General features: G+C 31.9%; 1 protein-coding gene across 1 annotated transcript; it reads left to right on the top strand.

Moving 5' to 3' along the window:
• Positions 1-4,573: 4,573 nt before the first annotated feature.
• Positions 4,574-5,071, top strand: LOC149140070 (E3 ubiquitin-protein ligase ATL23-like). The gene has a single exon (XM_089450889.1). The coding sequence runs from the start codon at positions 4,574-4,576 to the stop codon at positions 5,069-5,071; it is 498 nt and encodes a 165-aa protein (XP_089307015.1).
• The last annotated feature ends 6,425 nt before the right edge of the window (positions 5,072-11,496 follow it).

The raw sequence follows: 11,496 nt of genomic DNA on the forward strand, positions 1-11,496 counted from the left end.
TTGATCTACTTCTACAAACAATTTAGCGGAAGCGTAATCGAACATGAGCAACACTAACCAAGAACAAATATAAATGAGAATGAGAAGTAATCAACCATAACACAGAAGATATGTCACTGGGGAAAGCACCAGCCTAAATCCCCAACTCTGTATTATCATACAAGTGGAAATCTTGTTCAAGTTACAAAAAGAATTAGCTCTCAAGCTATTCTGCTCTCTTTGCAATCAAACAATACAGCTCACAGACTCAATAGACATAGAATATATCTTAGTCAAGCCCTCCAAGCCTCCCATTTCCTTGTGCAGTTTTGATTGGGGTCCAATGATATCACATGTGTGAATTAGCCTCATCACACTCATTGTAACCTCTGATCCAACTGCTCAATTCTTAAGGAATAATATTCATTCTGCATGCAAGGAATATTCACAATGGAATATTCTAGCAACTAATAGTACACCATCCCTCCATCTAATCTCAACTGGGTCTCTGACATGAGTTATCCATGAGTGAATACTCAGTTATCTAATATACCATAGTTACATGCATGCAAGCATTAAGTAACTGAAATCTCATTAATTTAACAAACTTTTAAATTAATCTAACTGGATTTGATTCAGTTAACTGAGCCAACTAATTACAACTCAATATTACAACTCACTCTTATCTCTTTAACTAATGGATAAATCCCTCAATCAAAGGAGAAACTGTTGCATGTCCTCACATAGACTTCATGTTCATAATTCCTTAACTAATTAACTCAACATGAATTAATTAACCAATTTACAAACAATTGTTAACATCAAATTTGAATTTTACTTCCTATGTTTAGTCGAGGGACTGACTAAATAAGAAGGGATCCCGAAATGCTATTTTTAGAAAACCTATTTTTAGCACTTTCACTTTTCACTCATTGTTGCTAAAATCCATAATGGCTGAACTACTATTTATAGCCCGACTATTTATAGTAGTGCTATTTTTAGCATTTCTTGTTGCAAATCTCAACACAATCTACACAGTGAAAATAAGAACTAAGCTTTTGTGAAAAGGAGCATATGCATATATGGTCTAGGTACTTTCTTATAATTTGCAACCCGTTATAGATCCATCTTAACCACGAATCTAGAAAGGGCCTAGAGGGATCAAACATCTTGAGATGCAAATTGATTCTAGAGTGCAAAAATTGAAAAAAATATTGCACTTCAATAATTTCAACACTTATAGATTTCTAGTTAAGATGGGCTTTTGAATGTGTGAACAAATTCAATTCCTTGAAAATTTTAGTTGAACACATGGATTGGGTAGACCTAAAAATATAGTGCCAAAATGTAGAATAATTTTTTTACTTTCTTTATAACTTATATTGAATTTCTTTATTATTATTAATATTTTCTTTATGATTTACATTGATTTTTTTATTTATTATTATTATTATTATTATACACATCTTTGTGTTACTTCTTAATTAAATGACTCTTATTTACTTCTTTTCATTAGACATTGAAATATTTTATTATGGTGAGTGTACATACAAGACTAGTGAAGGTTGGTCACAAGAAATTCATTACAATATTGGATTTAAGCCAGGGTATCTATTATTCCCTACCCCTTATGACATTTACACTGATAAGTTTTAAGAGTATTTAAAAGATGCAATATGTGTTGGCCCGCTCACTAGTATCATCATAATTCTTCTCCTTTATGCTCAATATATTGTTCTTTTAGTAAAGAGCAAGGATGATCTCGAAAAACAACTAAGCATCTTCCAATATTGTTTCTCCAAGATGGGTATGATTCTTAACATGGATAAGACTAAATTCATGATAATTAAATCCAAAAATATTAATTATGACAATTTCATTTACGATAATGGTTACATGGGGGAAGTTCCTTCATATAGATATATGGGAATCAACGTCAATCATCAGTTCAATTGAAATTATAGCATTGAGAAAATGATGAGTGGAGGGTGGAAAGCTTACTATGGGCTTGAAAACAATTGAATGTCAATAGATATTTGGATTTGGGATAATAAAAGCTCCTCTTTGAGACTCTTATCCGCCCTCTTATTTTATATGGATATGAGGTTTTGGTTCATGATATATCCGAAGAATAAAAAAGGAATATTGAGTAGATCGAAAAGCATTTTATAGCCTACAACCTCAAGATTAAAGGATGTACTCCTTACCCTATCCTCTTGATTGAAGCTAGCCTTTCCCCTATTTAAAGCATGACCATGATGAGGTATATCATGTATAAAAAGACGTTATACAACATGGAGCCAAGAGGGCTCCTAAAATTTATTCTAGTTATAGTCAAAACCCCCACTTTTAGCTCAAGCGAGGATGGCATAAGGATGCCCAATATTGGCTAGACCATTCAGGAATAAATGAGGAGATCATCTTGCAGAGTAAGTATAATATTAAAAATATTATTACTTCAAATTTTAAGGAGAAGTTATGAAGTCATAGAGAGTTAGAGGGAAGAATGAAGCTAGGATATTATAAGGAGGTGATAAACTCTAATCTTGAAAACCATAATTACTTATGTGGCTTGACTAATGTTGAGAAGAAAATGAACACTGCTAAGATAAGAAGTAATTTTATGAGCTCCATAGTGAAATTGGGTATTGGTCTATTCCCACAATGTCCTCGGAAGGAAGAAATAGTTTGTGCGATACTAAGAGGGTTGAAAATGAAAATAACCTTCTATTAGACTTCTCAACTTATATTCAAATTTGTTCTAATTTTAAAAATATCTATTACAACACAAACCTTCTTGACCTATTAAGGGAACAAAACTATGGTGAATGAAGAATACTTCTCTCACTTCTCTTTAAGCATAGAGATAATATGTTAAAAAATTCGTTTAATTTCTTAGATTCTTAAACCACATTGGTCTTAGTAGACGTTAATTGTCATCATCACCTATCATCTTATATATATATAGATATATATATATATATATATATATATATATATATATATATATATTCAAATAGCTTTTTTATGTTTTAAATTAAAATATTTTTAAAAATACAAAAATTATACATCTTCCTCACATTCAAGGTGAAAATATAAATTTATTTTTTAAACTTCTAATTACTTCAATTTTTCTCTTTAAAGTTGATAGAAAATTGTGTTAGTTCACATGTACATAGAGAAAAATTATTTTGGATTAAGAGTGAAATAATTTTAAGACATCTCCTTTAATATCAATAACTAACTGTGGGAGTATTCATTTTGGTTTTTTATTATAGTTGATATATTTAGAGAATAATTTGTTTTTCTTTTAAAAAGAAAACACCTCAAGTCAAGGTTCACCATGGAAGGAAATATACATCTCCCTCATACAAGAGGGCACACCAACTAACCAAGCAAGCACATGAGAGTAGAATTATTGATGTTTTATAATGCTTTTAATTAAAACTATTTTTTTTTTACTATAAGTAATATTATTCTTTTTTTGAAGGAAAGAAATATGCCACCCTCTAAACTTAAGGCTATAGTAGCTTGAGGGCTAGAGTGAAGTTGGAGGTATACTCACTTACAAAGCTCAAAGGCAATACAACAATATTCATCCAGGTATTATAGCTCATTATTTCACTCACTAGGATTTGAATGTCACTAAAAAAATAAAAACCATTAAAATAACTCTAATTGATATGTTGTTTTCTTATTTAAAAAATATTTTATCAAAAATCTAAAAGAAATTATATTTCAACCAAAAAAATAAATAATCAACACAAACATTAATTAATCCAACCAAATCAACTTATCATTTATTTATTCAAATAACGTTGCTTTGGTTAAGCTTAGTCGTACACTATGTAACAACTAATATGTCCAAATTCAGAGAACAAAAAAAATCTGCAATCTCATTAATTCGTTAGTTAAATTGTAAATCTATTAAAATAAATAGAATCAAATACCATAAATCATGCCTAAATTGCAGTTTCAAAATGCCCGAATATATTAACCGCCATTTGAATTAAAGCTTCCCCATGAAAACGAAACAGGAAATGGGGAAAGATAGTGGGCAATTAGGCTACGCTGTCAAGCTTAACTGAAACAATTAATTCAGGAGTCTATACCGTAACGCCACGTAAAGTTGGTGAAACCAATCAGGAGCTATAATGCTAGTACAGCGCAAGCATTCAATGCATTAAGCTGGAGACACCTGATGATTTCACGTAGAGAAATTTTGACCATCCACGTGGCAAAAACAGCTTTGTACATTTTCGCCATTTTATGTCAACCGCGCTTTAAGCTTATATTTGAGCCGGTTGGTTAAAGGCGTGGCCACTGGCGAGGTCGGCAAAGAGCGTGGCACCAATTCTTCGTCTTTCTGGGACTGTACCAGTATTTGTAATACCCACCTGTATAGAGATTTTTGTTAGGTATTTTCTGGATTATGTATATTGATTTTTTGTTGAGATGTTTTGAATCATCTAGAGCGATTCATTTTTAGAAACCAAAATTTTAATTCAATAAATTCTAGAATGTTCTAGAATATGATATACTTCTTAATACCTTCTACAGAGGTGAAAGAACAGAGAATTGTAAAATTGTGTATATGTTACAGAAAATGTTTATGGTAGTGGTAATGTCGTTCTTGTTGCTCCCTGCTGGCATGGGGGCCATGGCTTTGGTCTATTTGTGGCTTAGGTGGTACGTTTTCTCGGACGAAAGGAACAATTGGGGGCAACGGTTGTCCGAGGGCAACCGTAAACCTCAGAAGCAGCAGGGCCTCTCGGCACCTGAGCTCCAGCGGCTGCCCATCATTGAGTACGGGAATGAAGAGAAGGGAGACGAGCGTTCCTCAGGGAGCGAAGCAAGTAGCAACGCCGACTGCGCGGTGTGCCTCGAAGTTTTCCAGCGCGGGGACCGTTGCCGCGTGATTCCGGCATGCAGCCACGCCTTCCATGTGCAGTGCGCGGATGCGTGGCTCTCAAAGCGCTCTGTGTGTCCCATTTGCAGGAGGAGCGCCGCTTGCGAGGGGAAGGAAAGCAACGGTGTGAATGATGGCGCTGTTCCGGCTGAGAGTATCGTGGTCGACATGCAGAGTCCATAACGCCTAGAGACTACAGGGATTGAGGCCGTGGCCACCACGGCTCTGTACAGGGAACACGATTTAGCCAGCGAGTCAGTAGGAACAGATTGCGGCGGGTGATTTTAAGTGATCGATTTTATCTAATAAAAAGTAGCCATGTAGCCGAAAGTATGGATACAGGGAATTTGGTGACACTGGCTCGTCATTTTGCTTTCATATTCTGGTTAATGAAATTTTGAGCATTTATTACTGACTTCTAATGATGACGTGTTAATGGAGCTTCCCATCACACTGTCAATTTCGGTTGTTAGATAGTTCGTAAAATGTTGATATTTTTAGTAAAGGTCGTTGTCACAAATGGTTTGTCGCCTTAATGCAAGTCATTGTCATGATGACATGACAATAGTAGTGAAGGTGAAATTGTGATGATGTTTCAGCAGACGTCATCGTCGCAATCTATGTTGCTCATGGTGTGCCAATAATGGCCATGGGTGCAATTGTGATGATAAGTCAGATAGAAAAATTGATTTGAAAACTAGAGAAATATATTTTTGAAGTTCTTTGTATGAGCAAAGGGGTTAATGAAAAAATAGGGGATGGTATGGATGAATAAAGGTCGGCGTTGCACTTTGGGTGCAATTGTGATGATAAGTCAGATAGAAAAATTGATTTGAAAACTAGAGAAATATATTTTTGAAGTTCTTTGTATGAGCAAAGGGGTTAATGAAAAAATAGGGGATGGTATGGATGAATAAAGGTCGGCGTTGCACTTTGATGACGTGTCATAAAGTTTTTTACTATTGTGATAATGTGTGATAAAAGTATTTGAATAGAGGTAGCCGTCACAAATGTGATGATGCGTTAATAGAGAAATGGTTGTGTGATGACGTGTCAAGGAAAAAAAACTTTTTATGTGTGCTTGAGTTTGGGGCTAATGAGATAGGAAATGCTAAGCTAAGAAAAGTCTTATTGGATATTTAATTTACAAGCTTAAAAGAGAAAGTTGACTAGGTTATATGTATAATATGAACATTAAAATTAATTACAACAAAAATATGGTTGGCCCATAAAATTTATTTGTTACTTAGCCTCCATGAATAATTTCCATATCGGGAATCTATCTGTCCTTTGGATTTTCACCAACACCAATCTTGGTTTTCAGCTTTCAAAGATAGTTAAAGTGAAATGAGGCTAACTTGTCGTTTTGGGATGCAATAAGAGTTGGTCACTGATGGAGCATGTCACAATACTTATAAAGAACACACTTATCTTTGTACTGAAAGTGACTTTTACATTTGTATGGTTATGTAAAGCGAGAAAGCAAAGGAATAATTAAAGGGTTTTATGTTAATGGTGGATGATGAATTATTCCAAAACTACAAAGGTGTTTTATGTTCATGGTGGATGATGCATTATTCCAAAACTACTAGAGTAGTTAGAAATATGTCATCTCTAGTTTTCAAACTTATTATTAAAGTCTTTTATATATATTTTTTAATCTAGTATTAAAGTTATATATATATATATATATATATATATATATATATATATATATATTCATATTCTTTTCTATATGCAAAATATTATTGTAATTTTTATAGTATGATTTGTTGCATTGGATTCATGGATAGGGTTATATGTGAGGAAATGAGATAATGTTAAAAGAGCTTGCACATTTCATTTCACAATGTTAAAATTACAAAAGTAGAATAGATGTTGTATAGTTTATCTTTGTATTTTGGTGAAAGAACTCTTAGATGTTTGAGACTATTTCTTAAAGCCATGTCTCTAAGAGTTGTAGTTTAAGTAAACAAAGTTATCATTGAATTCAAAAGTATTTTTCGAAATGAAGTTATTATATATAGCCACATTTTCCATTTTGACTTCACCCTCAACCACTTTAAATTAACATTTAGTATAAACTTTATATGAATCAACTTGTCACCATTTATTTCCCCATTTTTTAAAGGTCTTAATATGATTCTATATTTAATTTTTGCAACAAGGTGTTGGAGCTTGACATCGATTCCATGAATAATTCGAAGTTACAATCAATCATTATTTTGAAAAATGGTACTACTAAAGTCACCTTTTTATAGGGTGTTAAAATTATCACTTTTTGCAACTAAGTCTTGAACAATCTAGTAATATTGTTAATGAAAAGCCTAAAATCAATCCCCAAATTGAGAAATGACACTAGTAGCAATATTTGTTTTTTGTTATTTTTTATAATCAAGGCCAAAATTTCAACTTGATTGAAACCATAGTGTAACAACTTCTTGTATCATTGTAACCAAAAACATAAAATCAATATGGGAATTGGAAAGTGACATTCTTGGTGGCTCCTACAATTCTTTTTCAATGCTAAAATTACAACTTCTTGGAGATTCATCACCTTGACAATTGATACCCTTGCAATCAAAATTCTAAAATCAACCCTAAAAGAAAATGTCAGTATAAACAAAATCACAAAATATATAAAGAAAAAAACAAAAGAATAAATAACAAAAGCAAAATAACAAACTTAAAAATAACAAAAATAAACCCAAAACAAAATAAAATAACCCTTATTTAAAAATTAAATTTCCAAAGCCCAGGTGAAGCAACCCAATCCTGTGATAACATGAAATTTGGTCCTAAAGGGTTTTCAAGTTCTCCCCGGATATATAACAAAAAAAAACAAAAAAAAATCAATATTGTATTAACTCAAGACAAATTAAAAACTACATTTTAATAATAAAAATGAACATTTTCTTAAAATGTTTTGGAAAAAAAATATTTCAAAATAAAAACCACATTACAAAAATAAGAATAAAAACATAGTTTAAAAAGGAAAAAAAATAATTTAAAGACAAACTAAAAACTACATTTTAATAATAAAAATGAACATTTTCTTAAAAAGTTTTGGAAAAAAAATACTTTCAAAATAAAAGCCACATTACAAAAATAAAAATAAAAACATAGTTTAAAAAGGAAAAAAAATTCTTAAATTATTTTTAAAAATATTTTTAAGAAAAACATAAAAAAAACCATAGTTAAAAAAACAGAAAAACGATTCTAAATTTTAAAATAAAAGCATAGTTTAAAAAGGAAAAAAAATTCTTAAATTATTTTAAAAAATATTTTTTAAGGAAAACATAAAAAAAACCATAGTTTAAAAAACGGAAAAACGATTCTAAATTTTATTTTTAAAATAAATGTATAAGAGTGTTAAGTAAGGGTTTATCCCGAAAGGAGCATTGAACCTGTAATTTGTCCTAGATAAACTGCACGCCTCACCATTGCATCATAGCTTGATTACATAATATTTTCTACTCGTACATTTTTTAAAGTATATTTTGGAGCAGTTTTGGAAAACAACATGCTATATGACCTTTTTGTTTGTGGGAGGAAGCTAGAGAAAGTTTCCAGCAGTGCTTCTATCTTCCAAGAACAATTGTAAAGGTGAATTTTGTAGGTTTAACAGTAATTTTCAATGTAGAGGGAAATTACATGTAACTCTTATCATTTTAATGGTCGATTATACCTTTGAAGCGGAGGTGGATATATAATCTATCAGGGGTGAACTCATTTTTTTTCTTCTTATTTGATGTATATTATTTATGTATTTTAGATGCTTATTAAATTTTAATAAAGTTGTATAAATACAAAGGAAATTTAATCATTTAATTTTATATCAAGTTTGATATTAGAGTAGGTTTGATTATTGTTTTGCAAAGTGTTGAATGCTTACCAGATTCGAGCTCAAGTGTGGAGAAGTATGGCTTGAAGTGTTTAATCTTGATATTGGTATGAGATGAACATTTATGTGATATCATAAAGGGAAACTAGAGAAGGCCATTTCAAAATTACATTTGTTAAAATTAGATGTAAAATTTGATTTGCCAATATATAAAGACGAATTTGATGCTCAAAAGCTAGATAATTGGATCAAGTAGATTGAAGTATACTGCAAGGTTTAAAGAATTGTGGATAAAGAAGCAAAGGTTCCACTAGATACTCTCTAACTTTGAGGCACAACATTGATATGGTGGTAGAGTAAGGTTCAAGAAGAGCTTCATATGAAAGCTAAAATGACATCCTCTTCGTATTAATTTATATTTAATTAAAGAAGCAATTATATCCATTAGGATATATGGAACAAGCATTATCGGATTGGAAAAATCTAATAGAAGGAAGATGAAAAAATGTGCAAGATTATACTCAAGAGTTTTGAAAGAGGGAATTAAAATTAGGCATTCCTCTTTATACGTGTGAAACTATTTTGAACTATATTGGAAGATTTGCATAGTTATTTGAGACATAATATTGTGATCTTTAACCCAACTAATATTGATGAAGTTTCTTTCCAAGCTACTCACTTCGAGTGAAGGGGAAAGAATATCTATGAGAACTTTTGAAAGAAACTAGATCGATGAGTTGTAGGAAAGAACAAAGAAATGGGTAGGGTCAAAATAAGAACTAAATTGAAGAAATAAGGTGAGAAGCCCACATATTCAAATTGCAAAAAGGAAGGACATGATGATTCCAAGTGTTGGAAACTTCATCAAGAACTGAGACCAAAGAGGTTTAGGAACAAGAAGGGTGATGAGAAGACCATTGCTATATTCCAATAAGACCTTGGAATATATCTAGGTGATGAAACCAAGATCACAACCATGGGGATACAAGGTATATCTTCTGTTGTTGATTCTAGCTCTAGTGATAATTCTTCAAATTTTGAAGCTATACACGATGAAAAGAAATGAAGTGATATATTTCAAATGAGATTCATCTCAAGCCATACAAATATTGATACACACTTAGATAATGATTCACAAGTTAATTTTATTATAAATAAATTACTAATACATTAGGATTCGAAACCAAGCCCTATCCAGAACTATATCCTTTTGGATGGGTATGTGAAAATGCTAAGTTACAAGTGCCTAAGCAATGCAAACTTAGATTTGTAATTACATCTACCTTCACTCATGAGGGAGCGTTAGATGTCATACCACTTGATATTTGTGGGATTATTTTTGGAATTACATATTTATATGATAAGAATGTTGTCTTCTATAGGGAGGAGAACAAGTATCATATTATAAAATGTGGGATTAAGTATATTGTGATATATTATCAAATGAATACCAATTTGTCGCTTGTTACCATAGGCTAGATGAAAAGGCTTGTAAATGATAACAAAAAATGTGTACTCATGATTGTGAAAGATGAGGATGATGATAAGTATGAGGCTTTTAAAGGATGTGGTCCTAAATATAAAGATGAATCAATTAAGGTTGATTCTAACTATGATGAAGTGTTTCAAGGACTCAAAGGATTACCTCCCAAGAGAGAGATACAATATAAGAACCAATTGTAGCAAGATTCCCCTATTCCTAAAATTGTTATGTATAGGTTATCAATGATTGAGAATGAAGAAATCAAGAAACAAGACCAATAGTTCCTTGATAAAGGATTCATCCAACCAAGTACTTCTCCGTGTGGATTTCCCATTGTGCTGGTACCGAAGAGAGATGTTACATGGAGATCGTATGTTGATCTTGGAGCATTGAACAATATCATAGTGAAGAAGTGTTACCTTGTTCCTCATATTGATGATTCACTAAATTACTTGAAGAATGCATTCTATTCCACTAAGTTAGACTTAAGAAGTGGTTATTATCAAATTTGAATTGTTGAAGGTGATATTTGGAAAACTACTTTTAAAACATAAGGGTGTATTTGAATAGCAAGTTATGCCCTTTGGGCTTTGTAATGCTTTGTACTTTCATGTGAGTTATGAATGATTTATTTAGGCCATTCATCGATGATTTTATAATAGTATACTTATATGATATCCATATTTTCAGTAAAAAATGGGAAGATCATTTAATGTGTTGACAATGCAAAAAGATGATGGAGCTTAGTGAAAAGAAGTCGCCTTCACTAAGTGGGCCCGCAGGCTATTTTTGGCGCAAAGTCTATTTTTAGACATATGGATCATGGTCCATGAGTTGCAGGATGCTATTTATGGATGATTGGTCATGTTGGTAAAAATAGGTGGACCTCTATTTTTAGACATATGGGCGGAGTCTATTTTTAGACTGCCAGTCAAAAAATAGAGCAGTCGAATATTATTAGCTCTTAATAATATTTGGACTATAAACATTATCTTATCCTCTTGCAGCACTTCAGTTCGAGCTACGGATGTGGCACATGCAACTGCCATAAGGAAATATGCTTTTCCTATGGGTTAGTTGAGCTATTGCATGATGGACTTCAGTTAGAACTCAAGTGATTGAGTTTGGTGGAGTTGATTGAGGAGTTGATGGAGTTGTGTTCAGTTTGACTTAGTTGAACTAGTTGTATTTAGTCTAACTGCCAAATACACTAGTGATGAGTGATGTGAATTAATTATTAATTAATTCACTAATTATTAACTCACAAATCAACTAAATAAT

Source organism: Pinus tabuliformis, chromosome X, assembly GCF_031772625.1.
Source record: "Pinus tabuliformis cultivar Carrire ecotype Pingquan chromosome X, CPIR1, whole genome shotgun sequence".
NCBI classification, from domain to species: domain Eukaryota; kingdom Viridiplantae; phylum Streptophyta; class Pinopsida; order Pinales; family Pinaceae; genus Pinus; species Pinus tabuliformis.

What these genes read in the sequence shown, in the direction of transcription:
- LOC149140070 (XM_089450889.1), top strand. Translation starts at nt 4,574, where the DNA reads ATGTTACAGAAAATGTTTATGGTAGTGGTAATGTCGTTCTTGTTGCTC.